The 22,860-nt window shown below is 35.4% G+C and overlaps 1 protein-coding gene across 3 annotated transcripts in view; it reads left to right on the top strand.

The window, feature by feature from the left end:
- The window catches only part of LOC138694817 (G-protein coupled receptor Mth2-like), a 148,592-nt gene that overhangs the window by 6,047 nt on the left and 119,685 nt on the right, over positions 1 to 22,860 (top strand). For 2 of the 3 annotated variants that reach the window (XM_069818913.1, XM_069818914.1), the window contains exon 2: positions 19,469 to 19,758. In XM_069818913.1, coding sequence (XP_069675014.1) covers positions 19,469 to 19,758 — 290 coding nt within the window. Of the gene's footprint in view, positions 1 to 13,661; positions 13,787 to 19,468; positions 19,759 to 22,860 lie in introns of all 3 variants that reach the window. The other variant, XM_069818916.1, reaches the window with a different exon arrangement.

Below are 22,860 nucleotides of genomic sequence, written 5' to 3'. Positions count from 1 at the left end.
GGTTTGGACAAGCTGTCTGGTTGGGATTTTTTTCGGGGTTTTCCCTCAACCAATTGAAGCAGAATTGCTGAGTAACTTTCGGCGTTGGACCTCGCACTCATTTCGGCATCATCATCATCATCATCATCATCATCATCATCATCCTACAATAGCCCGGATTAAGTTCACGATGCGACGTGCTGTACTTGTACAAGATCGCGGTCGTTCGGCTACACTATCATTCACAGAACAGAAATGGTAAGAACAATAAGCCTCAGGATGCAGTGTAAGCCTTCGGGTCCCTCCTCCGTACAAGAAAGGGATAAATAAGGTGAAAAATAAAATCCTTTCCTTAGTCATGTGACCAGCGTTGCCCGAAGTGGATTTGGATAAATTTATGCTTCAGGAGATCGGTCATTTTTTATGTTCAAGGCTGTACACAGTGTTCACTAAGCAGAAGTAGTAATTGAATGGCGTTATCAACACTTCGTTTTTTTGTCCGTGTAAACGTGAACCTTATGATGACGAAAAATATTATAGGCTGTAATTTTCCAAAAGCATTTCAACCCATCCACCGTCACTGTTTACATTTACATCAGACATCTAGTATTTGAATTTCAAATCATCTGTCAACAGAAGGATAACTGTTGTTAAATGTCTTGTGATACTTGCACATTAGAAGAAATTGCGTTCAGATTATATAAAGTAAATGTCGCACACAAGGTCTCCGTTCCGAAAACATTTGATGATCGCATAGCGTGAATAAACATGAATGCTTAAATCCCAGTTTACTCGATTCAATCTGTATATCATGTTTTAATGCTACAGACTATACGCCTATGACAGACATGTCAATTGATGCCCACAGCAGCAAGCGCGCGCTTTAGAGCCCAGGAGAGCCTGAGCGCTTTACAGCGGAAAGGAAAGAGACAGAAGAAAGAGGTGGTATATGCCGCTTGGTCGAGCTATATTCAGGGATGGCCAGCACTGATTCAATAGATAAAGGGAAGAGAACTTATTAAAACTGTATCCATGTTAATTTTTAGATTTGCCTGAGAAATATAAGTGCATTATAAAAATGTAAGTTTTAATTTTAATGCTCATTTTTCACAAGTTTGATTTTTTTATTCAAAAGAAATATTTTCTCGACTTTTCGTATAAAAAAGTGAAATTTTCAGGTATAGGCCTATTTATTTAGTAGCCTTACAGAATGTTTTCGTAAATCTAATATACCGTATATACGTATTACTGAAGATAGTGTATTGACATTTTTGAAAATATTCACATGGAAATTGTTTGTAAGGAAATGAATTAACAAAGCAACTATTGTTACATCATAAGCAAAAGATACGTGCCCATGTGTTGTAAAAATGTCAGCTCTATAGCTTCAGCAGATTTCGAGAAAATAATTTAATATTCTGATGATAGGAAGTTGCTCACCAATATCACCTTAAAAGCATAATGCTATAAGAGTTTTGTTATGTAATATTAGTTACACTTAAAACAGATACAGTACCTAGGTAACTTTGCTTTGTACTGTAATATTGTTTTGATTAGTTTATTGGTTACTTTTGGAAGGCTAAAGATGCCATCAATATAAATTCCAACTTACCATGTCATACTCAATCTCTTTCTTTGGAATATCACTTTCTTTATGAATGATGTGTTTCATCCACTTAATACAGTATAATATTGTATTACTATGGAATTTAAGTGAATATTCCTTTTTAACTCTCTATTATGTTGTTGGGATTTAAAACACAAGTGCAATATTAAGAAATCAGTGTTAGTACTTTTGTTTTACAGACAATATAGATAATATTAAACAGAAAGAAGCCATATAAAAATAATGACATAAAATTTCACGTTCCGTTTGAAGTTTGTGCACCACTGTTTTCTTAATCCAACAGGTTGCTTATTCATATACACAACCCTTCCTCTTCCCATACTTAGCGCTTGCTGCCCGCGCACGATGTCAAGGTCAGAAAAATGCGCTTGCTTTGACATCACTGGCCTATGACATAGCGTTACTTTATTTGTATTTTCTACCCTGTGTGTGTAAGACAAGTCGAAATAAACAGGTAGTGTCAAAGGCGGTTCAGGGTTCGAGTCCCTGTCAGGCCTGATATTTATCATTGTTAGTAAAGCTTATGACAGACAAGGCCATAGATAGAATTTTCTCGAGGTTCTTCCGATCCTCCATATTAGGCATGAACATAATTTTCGTCCGAGCTGCATTGCATAGCATTCTTTGTTCGACAACTAACGAAGCGGGGATGGCTTGCTCTAGGCACGAGAGAGTTAGCCTGCTTCGAAATCTAGATACACAGGGAACCTTAGCGTTGTCAGCTGATGTGGGTTTGAGTGGGAGATTAGTATAAAAGAAGCCCTTCTGTGGCTGAGTAATTTATATATTCGGCCTGTAACAAAGGGTTTGAAATTTCATATTTTTTTTGTTTGACATTTTGATAGATTACTTAACAACTGAGTCTTCCATGACTAGATTTCACGAACCACCACTCGCTCCATGGTTCACAGTGATCGAGTACTTACTATGTTCACCACCAGATCTAAATTTCATGGGTTCGTGAGTTGAAGTCCAGTAGGTAGAGGGAAATCCATTTTAATAGACGATACAAACTTTGGAAAGGTTGTAATATCATCATCCCATGCCATAGATTTGCGGAACGTAAGGAAATCCTTTCCCAGAACGAGCTGCAGACAAAATTTAGCTCTGGCTGTCAGACTCGTCGCCTATTATAGAGAGTAATAAATTCCGACTTACAGGTGTCCCCATATTATCACAAATGGAATTACACTAAAACTTTGTAGAATTCAGAAGTTTTAAAATTATTTACCCATTGATATTTTAAGAATAATTTATTTAGGAATATTTGAGTCTGTACTTAGATATGGTATGATTTGTTATGGAAGAAGTACTAAATCAAATCTTATTCCGATGTCTGTGCTTTAAAAACAAGTAATTAAAATTTATTTGTCAAAATCGGTTGGATACCCAACACATTACATTTTTTCAGAATTTTTACTTTATAATATTGAACAAATTTACAACTTAACTCTGAAAATTTTTTTTCCATAAAAGTCGTTGTAAGTAGCTATAAAGATTACCTAGAAGCATATTTTGATAATACTAGGCGAAATTTGTACAGTAGTGGCAAAAAAAACCGGACCGATCCTTGTAGCTGATACAAAAGAATCCTGTGCTGTGTATTGTGTCAAACTATGGTAATTTCAATATGGATAGTGAAGCCAGAGGTATGTACTGCTATTTAATGTAAAAATACGCAGTTAACTTTGCCGAATAGAGGTAGAAATGTAATATTGATACCAGATGAAAATAAAACTCTCAAAGTTTTTTCGTCTGTAAGTTTGAGACACTGAAGGAAACAAAAGGCGGTAAGAATCGAACAAATGCAATAAATTTCATTGTTACAATTAATTATACAAGATGGATGTGTTTTGTGACTAGCAAAATTTAAATCTGTGACTCTGAAATAAGCTACAAGGGTCGGTCCGGTTTTTTGCCACTACTGTACCTCTTTTACTTCAACCAAAATATAATACAAAACCTTGGCAAAGTCATTCTTAATATTATGTGGACAAATATTATACAATTAGTTATTAAAATAAATCTAGTATTAAGTAACCTTACTAAGGAAGAGACTAGCGAAGTGCTTTGTATGGAGTGTGGCATTGTATGGGGCAGAAACATTGATACTACGACGAAGTGAAGAGAAACGAATAGAAGCATTTGAAATGTGGATATGGAGAAGAACGGAACGTATGAAGCGGACAGACAGAATAAGAAATGAAATTGTGTTGGAAAGAATGGGTGAAAAAATAATGATGCTGAAACTGATCAGGAAGAGGAAAAGGAATTTGTTGGGTCACTAGCTGAGAAGAAATTGCCTACTGAAGGATGCACTACAAGGAATGGTGAACAGGAGAAGAGTTCGGGGCAGAAGTAGATATCAGATGGTAGACGACATTAAGATATATGAATCATATGAGGAAACAAAGAGGAAGGCAGAAAATAGGAAAGACTGGAGAAAGCTGGGTTTGCAGTGAAAGACCTGCCCTTGGGCAGAACACTAAATGAATGAATGAAGTAACATTAATAATAACATTTTCAGTAAGCGAATTAAATAATTATATTTCTTTAAATTGAAACTGCCCATTATTATTTAACTAAATTTTCGTATAGGTATATATATTTATTTCATTTTTTCAACTAGTGCATTTTTTTTTCTTAATTTCTACTTAAAATCGTAATAATTATCACTTAACTTAGAGCACTATATTATGTACTAACTGGAACTGTGTAAACTATGTATTTGAAATATGTGTAAGTAAATATAGTATATTACGATATGAGTTTGGTAAGTGCGATATAATAGAATCGAGAAAAAGTTTGAAAAAACAAGCCAGAGGCCCAGTCTTTTCTATTTCCGAGATTCTATTAGGCACTTGACCCTTAAATTCGCAAAGTATCATATAGGATACAATAGGTTAATAGGCTATATGCTATAATTTTAATAGAATAATAGAAGAAAATTGGTAGAAAATTACAATTTTATTTCACAATACTATAATATTGTACAGCATATAAAATATGGACATTACGATAGTTGTTTTCTTTACAGTCCGACACGGTTTTATAAACTAGTGTAAGAAATGAAGTTTTGCCAATTTAAGGGTTAACAAACGTGTATCGTAGGTTACACAATTTTGTGCACGGACATCGATGTTGCGTATTTCAGTTAAAATCACAGTAAGGAAATCCATTAAAGTTAACAGATGATTTAAAAATAATTGAAATAATATAGTACCTCCATTTAAAAACAATTGAAAATATATAATACCGCCGATACAAGCACAGAAACCCAAATCACAGTATAAGAACATCACGGAACTCTATAAGCATGTAGCTCAAACGACTGTATCACCAAGTTTAGTTGTGGTTCTGGCTGTATGAGGAGGACGGTACACTGCACTGCCTTACGTGCTGCTTATGGTCGTACCTATAGTCGATGTTGTAGTTAACATTGCGGTTTACAAACCCCAAATGCGCTCTCCATAGATAACAATACCAACGAACTCAGATCTTCAGTGGAAAAAAACCACAATTGAGTCGTTACATCGATGGCACGCCCCAAAGAATGTTAAGTTGACCATATCTGGAGGCACTGCAAATCAAGCAATTAGAAGCGTTGCGTAAGAGATGAGGCAGTTCGCACGCGACTGCGTTACAGTGAGTAGCAAATAATAGCCAAACAAGGATGCCGAATAAGTTATACTGGGTGTTCAGTTCAAAGTGTGTCATGGCTCGCTGTATGCCGTCATATGGCTAGTCGATGAGCCTAGAGAATTCAATCTTCCTACACTTCCGCAGAGGTGTATTACTTATGTGCCAGAGAAGTTGCCTAGCAAGTACGGCGTTCATTCAGAAGAGTACTTACCGATACGTACGGTAACGCCGGTAGTGGCAGGAATGTGAACTGTTTGGAAACACGTACTGAGGTGAGTTTTTTTCTTACTGTCGGGGTATGGGGAGAGGGTTAAGACGATTACTTACGTATTTGCTGACATTAATTTTGACGGTCAACATGGACACGGAGCATTTGATTTGTGTTGTGGAATGTTGCCGTACGCAACCGATGACAACAAATACCCTGCGTACGACTTGCCCGCGCAAAACACAGTTTGAAAGAGGATATGGTAGCACACAGACCGTACAGACCGCCATCTGTTGCTACGATGTTCAAGTTATACCGTACACGTTCTCAAGTTCAGATTGAACGCCTTGATTAATAGGCAACTTCTCTGACACAAAAGCTGAAACTCGGTTCAAATCGCTGACTCATCAACAGTGACGTCATGACACACTTTGAAATGAACACCCAGTATAGCTCTGTTGAAATAGAGAGGAAAATTTATGCGAAAAATGATATTCAGTGGACTCGCGGTTTGTAGGAAATGAGAAATAACAGCAGTGATATCATGATTGAGACTGAATTACATGAATTCCTTAATTGCATCGAAGAGACATAATGTCGCAGCTAAGAAGCTGGGTTGAACTCATGGAAAATTAGTACAGCCACTGGGTTATTCTGTCATGTGATACCTAATTACTTGAAAAGCAATTGCGAAATTAATACGAGTTGACAGGAAAACAACCGACTACGAGCTTACTGTTATCATAAACTTTGTTCGTAAAACAAATACTAAACCGTTTGATTTAATAGCCTACATGCACACGCACGGTTGGCAAGTGTTTGAACTTACAGTTAGCTTTTCTTTACCCTCTACGGACTAATATGAAATGGTTTGTAGGGGGAAGTCCTGGCAGTTGCTTTTCAGTGGAAATGGTACTACTTGCGTCGCGCTCATACCTCCTGGCCAACGAGTTAAAAAGAGATTATACAGTGGCCAAGTTGTCCTGTACAGCACTCTTTGCGGTGCCGTCGCGAAACACAGCAGATATGAAATAGGCAGATGATCAACCAGCAATTATGGCAGTATATACACCTAAGCTAGTACAACAAACAAAAAATAATAAACCCAGTTCAAAAGAAATAAAACCAGTAGAATAAGGAATTACAAACGACCAAAGAATCAGAATAAGTGTTGGTATAAAATTGGATCACCTCCTCCTGCTGGCCCACCGTAGTAAAAATTCGTCTGCTTACAACGTTGTGTATACGAAGAAAAGAGCTACGAAAAAAAATGCCTCTTGTGTGTGCTGCATATAACTGCAATATCAAAAGAAAAAAGGCAACTGATATATCATATATCACATAAATTTTATGAAGTTAAGTCCATACTTACTTACTTACATACGTACTTACTTACTTACTGGCTTTTAAGGAACTCGGAGGTTCATTGCCGCCCTCACGTAAACCCGCCATTGGTCCCTATCCTGAGCAAGATTAATCCAGTCTCTATCATCATATCACACCTCCCTCAAAGCCATTTTAATATTATCTTCCCATCTACGTCTCTGCCTCCTCAAAAGTCTTTTTCCCTCCGGCCTCCCAACTAACACTCTATATGCATTTCTGGATTCGCCCATACGTGCTACATGCCCTGCTCATCTCAAACGTCTGGATTTAATGTTCCTAATTATGTCAGGTGAAGAATACAATGCGTGCAGTTCTGTGTTGTGTAACTTTCTCCATTCTCCTGTAACTTCATCCCTCTTAGCCCTAAATATTTTCCTAAGCACCTTATTCTCATACACCCTTAACCTCTGTTCCTCTCTCAAAGTGATAGTCCAAGTTGCACAACCATAAAGAACAACCGTAATATAACTGTGTTATAAATTCTAACTTTCAGATTTTTTGACAACAGACTGGATGATAAAAGCTTCTCAACCGAATAATAACAGGCATTTCCCATATTTATTCTGTGTTTAATTTCCTCCCGAGTATCATTTATATTTGTTACTGTAACTCCCAGGTATATGAATTTTTCCACCTCTTCAAAGGATAAATTTTCAGTTTTTATATTTCCATTTCGTACAATATTCTCGTCACGAGACATAATCTTATACTTTGTCTTTTCGGGATTTACTTCCAAACCTATTTTTTTACTTCAAGTAAAATTGCCGTATTTTCCCTAATCGTTTGTGGATTTTCTCCTAAAGTTAAGTCCATAGTTTTGTTAATTAGCAGAATTTTTTTCCATGCGTAAATGTGTAACAATGCTCGGCATACCATAGTCTATCCAAAATAAAAACCGTCCTTAATGTAAACACTAATAGAAGCACAACTGTCAGTTATGACAGCGGAAGGGAAGAAACAGTCGCATACCTTTCATTTTTCTCTTGGGTATAAGAATTGCTACTTCACAATTTATAACAAAGACGTGGCGTACTCCTATTCTTTCTTAAAATAATACACGCCAATGCCTGAATGTGAAATTGTCCATAAAAGTGATCTGGATTATTGACAAACGATCTATCTGTCCTCCTGACGGACAACATCGAGGCGATAGCTGAATTCATCCCAAATTCTTCTCAGAGTGCTTTTTCCACTGAATTCACTGCCGCTATGATTATGTTTCTGAAGTTACCCAAATTAGTCGGTAATGGCTGCACAAAACACAGTCTTTGACGTAACCCCACAAGAAGAATTCGCACGATGTAATCCCTGGGGACCTTGGGGGCCAAGAGTGTAGTGCTAAGTCTTCGGGTCCCGCGCGACTTATCCAATTCTTTTGACATTTTCCTCCGTAGTGCATAGTCGACTTGGGCTCTTCTCCTTACATAAACAGCCTGTTTCCAAGAGTTGTCGTTACCAACGACGAATGCTCTTTGTCGTGGGCGGATTAATTAATTAATTTATTGAAAATTATTTTATAACTGCAGTCAGTAAATTTAGGGATATTGCTTCGTTCGACTATTCGACTATTGTTGCGTTGGGGAGACATGTATAGTATCGATCATTAGGAACTATATGACGTGCCGTGTCAAGTGAAATGCATGTCATTAACGGAAGACTCGTGATTTCGGATATATAGGGCTTTGAAATTGGGTCCGTCTTTTTGACACAAGAATAAAACATTTATAATTGAAATAGTGATGTAACTTGATTAGGAATTTGAATGGAAAATAAACAGTAGCGGATGCCCACTAAACGTTCTTTTGTTTATTTACCAAAGTCCCCATGAAACGATAAAAATTTACCGGGATTTGTAACGAACGCCGATATAGGCCTACAGAGCGAAATGCCCACAGTTGAAAGGGTGTTGAGTGAAGCTCTAGATATTTTAAAGTTATGTTAATAAACGGATCCTTAATGTGCTGACGTTATCCTTGAGTGTGAGTTTTATAAAATCATGAAGTTTATGAAATTGATTTTGATGGTAACTAATGTTGCCATTCTTGTAACAGACATGGTGAAAATTCCCAGTAGCGGATATTTTTTGGGAAATGAAAAACGTCCGTTATTTTTAACTTTCCGTTATTGAATAAATATGTTCTGATATGCTTATTATTATGTAAATTTGAAAGCACATACTATTGTATGGATAATAGGCTATAATTCATTTGTCATAATTAGGGAACGGATTTCTAGTTCCTCAGGCCTACCTATTTGTTTGCTACGTCCTAGATGCATATTATTCAGATATCTCTACGTCTCATGTACACAGAATCCCTTTATTAAAATTCAACAAGCTAATATTAGTAGATTCAACATTTTGAAATTAAAGGACGAGGAAACTAAGCAACTTTATCAAGTTGAAATTTCAAATAGGTTTGCTGTTTTAGCAAGTGCTGACGAAGCTGAGGAACAGTTAGATGTTAATAGCATGTGGGACAATATCCGAGATAATATCAAAATTTCAGCTGAGCAGAGCATAGGTTATCATGAAACTAAGAAAAAGAAACCGTGGTTTGATGAAGATTGTTCCATTATAGTAGACAGAAGGAAACAGGCAAAATTGAAATTCTTACAGGATCCAATTGTGTAGAATAGAGATAATTATTTCAATGAAAGACGGGAAGTAAGTCGTACACTAAGGAATAAAAAGAGAGATTACCTGAAGGAAAAACTGAATGAGGTAGAAACAAATAGTAAGAATAAAAACATTCGAGATTTATATAAGGGTATAAAGGAATTTAAAAATGGATATCAGGCAAGGGTAAACGTGATCAAGGATGAGAATGGTGACTTACTTGCAGACTCTCATTCAATCCTGAACAGATGGAAAAACTATTTTGGGCAACTACTAAATATACATAGGCCAAATAGAAATGATCAGGACGAAATTCAAATACAAACTGCTGAGCCATTTATACTGGAACCCACACTTTCTGAAGTCGAAACTGCGATAGAAAATCTGAAAAAGTACCAAGTCTCCAGGTATTGATCAAATTCCAGCAGAATTAATACAAGAGGGTGGAAGGGCATTATCTAGCGAAATTTATAAACTTGTACTTGCAATTTGGGAAAAGGAAATTGTACCAGAACAATGGAAGGAGTCCATAATCGTACCTATTTTTAAGAAGGGGGACAAGACTAGCTGTAGTAACTTTCGAGGAATATCACTTTTGTTGACGTCGTAAAAAATTTTGTCGAATATCCTTCTGAGAAGATTAACTCCATATGTAAATGAAATTATTGGCGATCATCAGTGTGGTTTTAGGCGTAATAGATCGACTATTGATCAGATTGTTTGTATTCGACAGATATTGGAGAAAAAATGGGAGTATAAGGGTACAGTACATCAGTTATTCATAGATTTCAAAAAGGCGTATGACTCGGTTAAGAGAGAAGTTTTATATAATATTCTTATTGAATTTGGTATTCCCAAGAAACTAGTTCGATTAATTAAAATGTGTCGTAGTGCAACTTACAGCAGAGTCCGTATAGGCCAGTTTCTATCTGATGCTTTTCCAATTCACTGTGGGCTAAAGCAGGGAGATGCACTATCACCTTTACTTTTTAACTTCGCTCTAGAATATGCCATTAGGAAAGTTCAGGATAATAGACAGGGTTTGGAGCTGAATGGGTTACATCAGCTTCTTGTCAATGCGGATGACGTGAATATGCTAGGAGAAAATCCACAAACGATTAGGGAAAACGCGGAAATTCTAGTTGAAGCAAGTAAAGCGATTGGGTTTGAAGTAAATCCCGAAAAGACTAAGTATATGATTATGTCTCGTGACCAGAATATTGTACGAAATGGAAATATAAAAATTGGAGGTTTATTTTTCGAAGAGGTGGAAAAATTCAAATATCTTGGAGGAACAGTAACAAATATAAATGACACTCGGGAGGAAATTAAACGCAGAATAAATATGGGAAATGCCTGTTATTATTCGGTTGAGAAGCTTCTGTCATCTAGTCTTCTGTCAAAAATCTGAAAGTTAGAATTTATAAAACAGTTATATTACCGGCTGTTCTGTATGGTTGTGAAACTTGGACTCTCACTTTGAAAGAGGAACAGAGATTAAGGGTGTTTGAGAATAAGATTCTTAGGAAAATATTTGGGGCTAAGAGGGATGAAGTTACAGGAGAATGGAGAAAGTTACACAACACAGGACTGCACGCATTGTATTCTTCACCTGACATAATTAGGAACATAAAATCCAAACGTTTGAGATGGGCAGGACATGTAGCACGTATGGGCGAATCCAGAAATGCATATAGAGTGTTAGTTGGGAGGCCGGAAGGAAAAAGACCTTTAGGGAGGCCGAGACGTAGATGGGAAGATAATATTAAAATGGATTTGAGGGCGGTGGGATATGATGGTAGAGACTGGGTTAATCTTGCTCAGGATAGGGACCAATGGCGGGCTTATGTGAGGGCGGCAATGAACCTCCGGGTTCCTTAAAAACAAGTAAGTAAGTAAGTAAGTGAAAGTAAGTAAGGTCCTAAAACGCCTAAATGAAACATAGACTCATACAAATGCCTAAAAACTATGTTTGTGGCTGAAAAGCGCGCTTTTTGGGTATTTTTCATATAGGCCTATGTAAAATAAAATGTGCTGGTACTAAGAACGCCCGAAAAACTACAAAAATGCTATTTAGAAATGAAAAAAAATATCTTATAGACAAACACGTGACTGGCAAGTTCGTGCCATATTTGTCTTATGAGTGGGGGGAAGAATATTTTACCTAATTTCCTAAAACCGAGTTCGTTTGGAAAAATCCATCCTAGTATAAAGGGGCGGTACGTTGTTCAGGTTAGGCGAGAGCGAGAGCTTGCAAATTAGTTTTCGAGTCAATGCACTCTGGTTGTGCGAAATAAAACTCACAAATCAGCAATCAGTCTCTATCACTTATAGAATTTGAGTCTTCAGTTCAATAGCACTCATTGTCATTACCAGTTCTTTGTACATAAATTCCACTTAAAATGGAATGTTTACTAAAATTAAAATTATTAATTGTTAATTTTATATGAACTCCTAAAAGTCCTAAATTGGATTTCATAAAGCCCTAAATCTCTCCTTTTAGCAAATAGAAATCCCCTCCCTAGTCGTAATGTTTAAAATATTTTTCAAGTTAAAATGTTGCATGTCATTTGTTAATTAATATAAACTCGTAAAAGTCCTAAATTGGATTTTATAGAGCCGTAAAACTCTCTTTTTAGCATTTAGAAATCCGCTCCCTAGTCGTAATGTTTAAATCATTTTTCAAGTTAAAATGCTGCAAGTCGTTTGTTAATTAATATTAACTCGTAAAAGTCCTAAATTGGATTTTATAAAGCCCTAAATCTTCCTTTTTAGCACCTAGAAATCCGCTTCCTTGTCAAAATGTTTAAAATATATTTCAAATTATAACGTTGCACGTCGTTTGTTATTGTTATATAAACTTCTAAACTTCCTAAATTGGATTTTATAAAGCCCTAAATCTTTCTTTTTTAACACCTAGAAATCCGCTTCCTAGTCAAAATGTTTAAAATATGTTTCAAATTAAAACGTTGCATGTCGTTTGTTAATTTTATATAAACTCCAAAAATTCCTAAATTGGATTTTATAAAGCCCTAAATCTCCCCTTTTAGCACCTAGAAATCCGCTTCCTAGTCAGAATGTTTAAAATATGTTTCAAGTTAAAACGTTGCATGTCGTTTGTTAATTTTATATATGGATTTTATAAAGCCCTAAATCTCTCTTTTTAGCACCTAGAAATTGGCTTCCTAGTCACAATGTTTAAAATATGTTTCAAGTTAAAACATTTCATGTCGTTTTTTAATTTTATATATGGATTTTATAAAGCCGCAAATCTCTCATTTGAGTCATTCCACGTCAAATCGCACAAAATTATACAAATTTTGGCCTTCATATTTCTGATTGCGTTTATATTTTTTTTTACCAACTCTATGGGTCTCATAAACCAACAAGTGTATTTTTATTTCCTCCTAAGTCCACATGTTTTTAAAATATTACATGTTAAAATTCGTGAAAAATGTCGCACAATGCAACATTTAAAGCGTCATATTTCTGACGATATTGACGTTAAAATTAAAAAAAAAATACATTTAAAAGCTTAAAGTACTGTCTTTTATTAAATATTTACTAACTAATTTTAATATAATTATTTCAAATATTTTTTTATAATTCAATTTTTAAAACATATACATCAATGTGAAATAGCCCTATTAAAAATCTAAAAAAAATGTCTACTAGGTGCACTGAAGTATTCTTAATAATTCCAGAAAAAATCAGAATGGGATCTCCAATAGTTTAATGGAAATTTAATTACTTATGACAGAATATGTAGCGGTCGGCGCAGCAGCAGTGGACGGGAAGCGTTAAAGCGCGCTAAGATTTTTATCGGCGCTGGATATTTGACTGAACGTTGCAACATTACACCCAGTACGGATCAAGTTACTCGGGGAAACACTGCTAATTTACTTAGTATGATATCTTCAAATAATTGTACATTATGCTTTTCAAATGTTTCTTTTCATTCACACTTTAAATTTTCATTCGCCTACCTTATTTCTTGAAATAAAATTGTTTTACTAAATCTTCAGTTTTTGACAACGGAATGAAATAATATAATTTTAATGTACCAGTTATTGATTTTAGATTATGGTATCTGGCCTGCAAATTTTCAGTGTGGTTTTTGTGCTTATTGAATGGACAAAATATAAATGACACGTTAGAAATGTTTTTTGTGACTAATCAGTTTTTTTTTGGTGTTGTTATAGGATCTTGTATAGGCTAACTCTCGTGGCAAGTCTTTTAACAGTATCTCCAATGCCAACACATGGACCTTTACCATGCGACATTGCAAAGAAGTGTCATTCAGCACTAATTCCATAATCGTCTTCATGTAAGCATTTTTTTTTTTTTTTGGTATTGTGAACTTGATCCATTGGAAAAGTAGATGATTTTTTTCATATCGTTGAATTCTTGCTTTAATAAATTGATTGCATCGGATTGAAAAAAGTGAAAGGGATCGGTGTCATGTTTCATGGTTTCTGAGAAGACATTACTTTTGTAACGAATTTCTGTATCTCCTTTGAAATATACTACGAAAGGATTTATTTATTTATTTATTTATTTATTTATTTATTTATTTATTTATTTATTTATTTATTTATTTATTTATTTATTTATTTATTTATTTATTTATTTATTTATTTATTTAAATATACAGAATAAAAAATATAATTACAAACAAGAGAAATAGAAATAAAATAATACAATCAATATAAAAAAGGAGATGCAGTAGTATTAACAAAATTTGAGACCGAATGAGCAGCGCTCGTATTCGGTCACAGTTCAGATATAATATTAATAGGCCTATAAGAGAAAATACATTTATTCGAATTATTAACAGCAGCTGATGTATTACACTCATGAACAATCCCAAGCCTTGGTGTAAAAGCTGATGCAACATCAGGCCGATTAAACCAAATTAGATTTTTAATTAATCGGCCTGGTGTTTTATACGGCCAATGTTCCGAAATCTGTGGAGCAAACCACAGATTATAAAATAAAATAAAGTAGGAAGTAAAATTAAAATTGTATTGTATTGTGGCTTGGCATATGTTCCAATGCACACCTTGTATTGAATCTTGTATTACAAATGAATAATTTTCAGAAAAGTCTGCAATAACTATGTAATTTTCAGGTTGTACCTTTCTTTGCATTCCGTCAAAAATAAAATATGGCTGACTTTTGAATGGATGATGATGCATCTTCTACATGAAAAACTTAACATGCTAGGGAGCCTAAGCTTTTGAAACTTTTCACGAGGGTATCGTTTTGTTGTATCTTTCTTTTCTTGATAGGGGATTCTATTGACATCAAACTCTTGTTTAATTCCTCAATATTACTGATTTCTAGCACTGTATCCATAGAACTGCTAGAAGAAGTACTGGGATAATCATTTTCTCTCTCCGCACTTTCATTTGATTCATGTTTATTAATATCACAAGAACTACCGGTTTCACATATAATTTCACCTGACTTATGCGGAAATTGATTGATTTTTACGGAATAAATCACATATTTGCACACTCAAAGACTCCTTTAAATTGAACTTTATCAATAAGTCGCGACTTACGCGTCTTAGTGTACTTTTCTTTTTAAAAGCGTGATTAGGAAGGTAAATGGATTTAAACACTTGTTATATATTACGCGATCTTTACCATCACTCATGTTGTATAGAAGTCACGTCACTGCGCGAAATTCAAACCCAAACTGATTATTTTTCTCTCCTGCCATCTGTTTACTGCCATAAAGTTTACTGCCTTACCCAGCCTTGCTATCATCAAACACTTGGCTATATTACAGTATAAACATACAGCACTGTGAAGGGCTTCCCCTCTTAGCTGAGGTGACAATAATAAAATAATTTTAGATAAGATATTTACTGTTCCTTAAGGTATTAATTATTTGATGATTAGTATGGTGACATCAGATGCAACGGGGAATTTCCACGGGCAGCCTTCTAGCCTATGGCTGCAACGCAGTTCATTAGCTGGGCATCGCGAGCGCGTGCATGCCTCCGGAAAATAAATTGTTACAAATGTATGTGTGCCGATCCCATATTTATAAATGCAGTAGTTTACAGATAATGCATCAGTGAACAAGTCTATATTTTTTCAGATTTTTAACTTGGCTATTTAATATAGTAATTTTGCTTTGAAAAAGAAACGATTAAAGAAAATGACCAAATTTTTAATTTATTTGCGATAGGCCTAAAGTAATAAAAAGTGTTGTATTTCGTCTTTCAAATGCGCCAAACCGCAAATCTCAATTATATGTAGACACAGAGTTCCAAGCGAGTTTATATAACAGTGCGCGCATAATTTGCATAACTTCAAATATTCATAACTACACAAATAATTAATAATTGTGAAAATAAAAAAATACGGGTCTCCTTATTTGATGTCTGGAATTCATGAAAAAAAATTCGACCATTTCCGAGAAGGTCGTGTTTTATTGCTGTGCGATTTGACGTGGAATGACTCTTTTTAGCACCTAGGAATGCGCTTCCTAGTCACAATGTTTAAATATGCTTCAAGTTAAAACGTCGTCTGTTAATTTTATATATGGATTTATAAAGCCCTAAATCTCTCTTTTTAGCACCTAGGAATCGGTTTCTTAGTCACAATGTTTAAAATAGGTTTCAAGTTAAAACGTTGCATGTCGTTTGTTAATTTTATATAAACTTCTAAAAGTCCAAAATTGGATTTTATAAAGCTCTAAATCTCTCTTTTAGCACCTAGAAATCCGCTCCCTATTTGTAATGTTTAAAATATGTTTCAAGTTAAAACTTTGCATGTCGTTTGTTAATTTTATATATGGATTTTATAAAGCCATAAATCTCTCTTTTTAGCACCTAGAAATGCGCTTCCTAGTCTCAATGTTTAAAACATGTTTCAAGTTAAAACGTTGCAAGCCGTTTGTTAATTTTGTATAAACTCTTATGGAGTTTATAAAGACATAAATCTCTCTCTTTAGCACCTAGAAATCCGCTTCCTAGTCACAATGTTTAAAATATGTTTCAAGTTAAAACGTTGCATGTCGTTTGTTAATTTTGTATAAACTCCTAAAAGTCCAAAATTGGACTTTATAAAGCTCTAAATCTCTCTTTTAGCACTTAGAAATCAGCTCCCTAGTTGTAATGTTTTAAATATGTTTCAAGTTAAAACGTCGCATGTCGTTTGTTATTTTGTGTTCCTCCATACGTCTCTTGATGTATGTTGCTTGCACACTCCTTTGTTCTTTAACTACTGTACTGTATTTGACGGTAACAGAGGTAGGTTCAGTTCCTACCGCATGGTCTCTGCTTCCACGGGTTATGGACAGTACAGTTAACTTAGTTACCTACATTCATATTGCTTGCACAAGCTGTTAACACTTCCGTTACTAACTTTCCGGTTGGGTGCAAATTCTATGACACTTCCCTGCTTGCTAATGCGTTTTCTCTTGAGAATCATATTATTTAGCATTATTCCACGTATATAGAAATTATGGCGATGCTGCGAAACTTCGATTTGAAGAAGGGACGGGAGGTGCAATTTGTCATTTTCTTAGAGGGGCGGAAGCTTAGCTTGATTGTTTTCACCCAATATTAAAAATGGACAGGTGCATAGCTTTACTATGCTGGATATCTTTACGTAGAAATAGTTACGTGTGGGTGCGGAAATGCCGGTATCCTGTCAAAATCGACGAATCTGCATGAACGGCAGTCCTTGTATAGGGTGCGGCAGTGGGATATTACGGTTTTTATAGCTCTGTTTTGGGACACTCAGGACGAATTAAAAGAAAATACATACGTATGATGGAAGTAATCTAGTACAATGTAATTTATTAATGTCTCATTACTTTTTAAAAACTACATTTCGTAAGTAGCTCCATGGCAACGAATACTTTCCTGCAATCTGCTATGAAAGTTATGCTTAACTCACCCCAACAAAACAGGTTCGATGGTACTAATTTCGTTCCTTACGTTTTGTTTCAGCTAGATGATAATGCGAGGCTTGTTGCGATACACCCTACTTTCGAGGTAACCTCATAGGAAGTAATCATCTGCAGTAAGGTCAGGAGATCTTGGCGGCCAGGCAATGTCTCCAAATCGTGAAATTATTCGTCCAGAAACCATATTTCGCAGACAGTTCCCTGTATACTTCTCACATTTCAAAGCTTCTGTCATCATTATTTTAGTTTATACTGAAAGATTGGTGTCAAAGAATGCCAATGTCGATGTTTCTGGTGTAAGGTCCATAAATGGTTAAAAATTTCTGCAAAGCAATTTTGCTGATGTCTTTATTAATATCGCTACAAGATAGTGATCATCTAAAGGGAAACATCGTATTCCCAACATCGCACAGGTGATATATAGCTTTTCCAGAAGTACTGAAGTTCAAATCTTCGTTTACAACTCTTTTGTAACAATTTTCATTCTTTAAACAATATTGAAAACTTTCTTGTTGGAATTCGTGCTTTCTCCCGAAATACTTCCACTTCTTTCAAGACCAAATGTGCACTAGAACTAAAGTTCAGCATTACTTAACGCATATTGTAGAACAACACTTTTAAAACTGACCATTAGAAGGCAATTATGCACCTACTCTTTGTCGCTCATCGTATAGCAAAAGAAACAACGAATCGGACTTTCTTGTTCCCATTTCCTATTACTTTAACTACTAAATCATATCAATTTCCATCACCATCATAGCAGTACAACAGTGCAACTACGTAATACAAAATTAAAATTTGCCACAGTCGGCACTCGACAGGGGGGGGGGGGGAGGTTCCCACTCGAAACTACGGGACATAACTTTCGCTCCTTCATCCACTTTTAATTAATCTAAATATCTCTTTCCGGTTGAGTGAACAGGAAATTTCTACTGTTGTTTTTAGAATCCGGATAATTCAATAGTTACAATCCAAACACATACCCACCACAAATAAACCGAAGTCATAAACTTAACCCTATTATAAAACTCCATGTTCGGCGAAGTAGCTCCTCTGTTAATCTTCAGAAAAGATACGCCACCACTTACCTTTGTCGAATCGAATTCAAACTTTGCACGATTTATATTTGTACCATATGAAAAAATTTTGAAGGATGCCGTGAAGAAAATTCGGAAGTTCAAAATTAAGAGTGACCCTATGTACAGGGTAAATAAAATATTAGACTATTATTATACTTACTTACTGGCTTTTAAGGAACCCGGAGGTTCATTGCCGCCCTCACATAAGCCCGCCATCGGTCCCTATCCCGAGCAAGATTAATCCAGTCCCTGCCATCATATCCCACCTCCCTCAAATACATTTTAATATTATCCTCCCATCTACGTCTCGGTCTCCTCAAAGGTCTTATTCCCTCCGGTCTCCCAACTAACACTCTATATACATTTCTATATTCGCCCATACGTGCTACATGCCCTGCCCATCTCTAACGTCTGGATTTAATGTTCCTAATTATGTCAGATGAAGAATACAATGCGTGCAGTTCTGCGTTGTGTAATTTTCTCCATTCTCCTGTAACTTCATCCCTCTTAGCCCCAAATATTTTCCTAAGAACCTTATTCTCAAACACCCTTAATCCCTGATCCTCTCTCAAAGTTACAGTCCAAGTTTCACAACCATACAGGACAACCGGTAATATAACTGTTTTATAAATTCTAAATTTCAGATTTTTTGACAGTACACTAGATGACAAAAGCTTCTCAACCGAATCCTATACCCTAATAAAACTCCATGTTCGGCGAAGTTGCTCCTCTGTTAATCTTCAGAAAAGATAAGCCACCACTTACCTTTGTCGAATTGAATTCAAACTTTGCACGATTTATATTTGTACCATATGAAAAAATTTTGAAGGATGCCGTGAAGAAAATTCAGAATTTCAAAATTAAGGGCCACACTATGTACAGGGTCAATAAAATATTAGACTATTATTATTATTATTATTATTATTATTATTATTATTATTATTATTATTATTATTGGCTAAATTATATAGTGATATATGATTTTTTATGTTGTTCCACAGATGGGTGTGTATCTTCGTGAGAAGTTTTACAAGCAATGGTTGCTGGTCCTCACATTAGCTATAATGTCAAGAGAGAGTTCTGCCGGTCCGTGTTGTCCAGACGACAATTTATTGTTATTCCATGAGAGACGATGTGCCAACCACGAAGAGAGATCTTCATTCTTTGACTTCTCACTCAACTGCTCTGGAAGTCATTTCAACATTATAAAGTCGGAAGTATACCGTATAGAACCCAGTGATGACACCTTGGTACTGGGCAGCGCTGTGGTGTATACAATTCCAGCCGGAAAGTAAGTAAAGTTCTTATTTGATTAAAGGCACGACTAGGTTAGCATCTTCTTCCCGCACATGTTTGCACACTGGAGGAAAATGTGAAAAAATTAGGGATTTTTTTCTACTTGAAACACCATTACTATGTGTACTTTCATCATACCAAAGGAAATGGTTCAATTCCGCTTCAAAGTTGTTTTTAATTTTTTTTTTTTTTTTTTTTTGTCCTTTAAAAGAATTAATATTTAGGTAATGGTGGAGCGTGGTGCCGACCAAAACATCTCGTTCTAATGCCGAGATCTAGAAAGCATGGGACTCTATTTCTATACCCCCTCTCCCAAGTGTCTTCAAGCCATATGAGGGGGCTACCTCACCTACAATTCGAATAACGAAATGAAACTTAACATAAAATAATATTTGTCATAGAAAAAATGGTAAAAGCAAAAATGTTTCATCAGAACTCAGTAGCACATTCCCTTAAGAAAAATGTCAACAATAGTTTTAATAGATCAGAACTTCGAGTTACAGCACAAGATTTAATTATTATCTCTCTGAATCAAAATGTTAGACTGAGTAAATCAAAGAATTATTTCAGCTCGGTTGCAGCTGCTACGTTCAATAAATTGCGACAACAGGCATATGTTGTACAGGGACATCATTTTATTTTTACTTCAATTTTTATTGTACCTGAGTTTTTTAATGTACTTCACTCCCACCCCCTCTACTAATGAAGTTCCAACTGTCCTCCGTACAGAACCAAGATCGCATATAGTAAACAGCACTGAGTTAGTGAGTATAGTACGTTCCAGAAATATGTTCGCGTTTTCCAGTGACGAAAGAGCTTTCAATATTGAATCATATTTTCGCACAGGTACTGTCCGTTTGCTTACGTCGCATCCCGATTTTCCCCCACATGCTTCTGCTCGCCCCTCTGTAAAAGCTGGGCTGTCTTAGCTCTTTTCTGAAAACATTAATATCTGTTAGGAATTGGACGTTTACGTAATATTATACAACTGTTTAAAATAGCTTAAATAAAAGGGCCTCGTTAAGTAATTAACTCTCACGTGATTTCCCCCTTTCTACGATCCTGTGGCATAACCATTTGGACGGACAGTAGATAGCATGTCTGAGTAATTTTATCTGTGCGGGTAGGGCAGAAGTGAAGATTGAATTTACAGTATGTAAGATACTCTTTTATAGAGTAGGTACAGAATTATTTCAACATGAGTTACTAGTAAGAAGGACGAAACTGGCAATTGGAATTAGATGCAATAGTCTATAGTGCGATAATATGCACAAAAGAACTGAATCCTGTATCGAAATGAACGGCCACCATTTTCAAAAAATTGTTTAAATATTCATATTATGATTACTTTTTAATGTTTAACTTCTTCCTCTGTATTGTACGCTAATGTGCTGTAGACAGTATAATATACACTGCATAATGAATACGTTCGCATGGATAACTCAGTTCGTGAGCAAAAACACTTATTCTTAATACAGTACTGTATTTTGATTAAACAAAAACCTAATGAAAATTATCGAACTCAAAATTGCGATATTTCCTAGTTTACGTAAATGGATGAACTACTTTTCTTCCCTCCTATACCTAATAAACTGATTTCTTTGGGCCGTATTCATAGACATTTTTAGCGCGGGCTTTCGGTGGATTATCAGCGTTTTTCGTATTCATAAACCGTGTTAGGGATAGGATATGATTTGAATTCTGTACTAGTAACTAGTGGATAGCCGGGGCTAGTTTAGTACGCTCTTAGCGCGTGCTGCGAAATGTCTATGAATAGCACCCTTAGTGTTTCACGCCAGTATCATCGAACTCCAGTCGTGGAAGGGGTAGCAAACTGTGTTTTCGGTTCTCTAAAGGTATAGCCAGGTTAATATTAAAAATGCTAGTAAAAATAAAATGCTGTCCCTGTATATATCTTAACAGATTTAAAACCATCTTGCAACTCTGGGTATTAGAAAACTCATTTTATGATATTAAGGAATTTTTCGTATCTTCTGTAGACCTAAGTATTTTTCAGTTGTGTATACAGAAACGTGCATAAAAGTATATTCTATTATTCATGTGCTAAAAAGGATAAAATTATTCATCTTTCCTCTTGTTTAAAAAAGTCCCTTGTGCAAACGCTTGTATTTCCCTATTTTGACTTTGCTGACATTTTACTGACTGACCTTTCCAGCGACAACAAAACGAAACTTCAACGTGCTCGTAATTTGTGTGTACGTTTTGTAAGCAATGTTCGCAAATATGATCATATTACCCCATCCCTGGAAACAATAGATTGGCTTAAACTAGATAAGAAGAGAACTTTACATTCACTTCTCCCTCTCTTCGAAATACTGAACTCTTCTATTTCTTCGTACTTGTCGTCTGACTTCACTTACCTTTCTTCCCACCATAATCTGAACACACGCTATCGCCATGAAACAATACAAACAATACCATCCCATCGCACTTCCTCATACTCATCCTCTTTCAAAATAACCCTACCAAGACTCTGGACTTCGCTATCTGCTAGCATCAGGGACTGTCGAAATAAAATTGAATTCAAACGCGAACTTAATAGGCACTTGGTCAGTAATTGTAACTGTAAATTTAATATTAATTGTAATTTTATTGTTCATATTGTAGTTGTAACTCCGCGAGCGAACATTACCAGTTATACTGTGTCAATATCTGTTTTTCCACTTAAAACGAGAGATTAGATCACAGTATGATTTATCTTTGATTTTATTTCTCGTTCAGCTAGTGTTTCATTATCCCTTACCCTGCTTTGTATTGTCCGTACGGATAATTTCATTCTGTTAAAAACATCAGATTATTCGGGACAAATAATGTTAGCAACTTTATTCAGACATGTTTTAATGATCACTCCATCATTATATCGTTTCAATGATTTTGCAGTTTCCAAAGCATTAACATAATTTGCATGGAGTTATCCTTTGATTTACCTATATCTTGTTTTATCACATTTTAGTACCGGAACTACTAGGGTAAACATTGATAATTTCGTGATAATTTCATGAAAATTAATTTTAAATGGAAATGTGTAAACATATCCTTATTCCGATTTTTTCATCTAAAAGACGATAATTTGCTG

Source organism: Periplaneta americana, chromosome 2 (genome assembly GCF_040183065.1).
Source record: "Periplaneta americana isolate PAMFEO1 chromosome 2, P.americana_PAMFEO1_priV1, whole genome shotgun sequence".
Classification (NCBI taxonomy): Eukaryota; Metazoa; Arthropoda; class Insecta; order Blattodea; family Blattidae; genus Periplaneta; species Periplaneta americana.
This window is presented reverse-complemented; position numbering and strand designations above follow the sequence as displayed.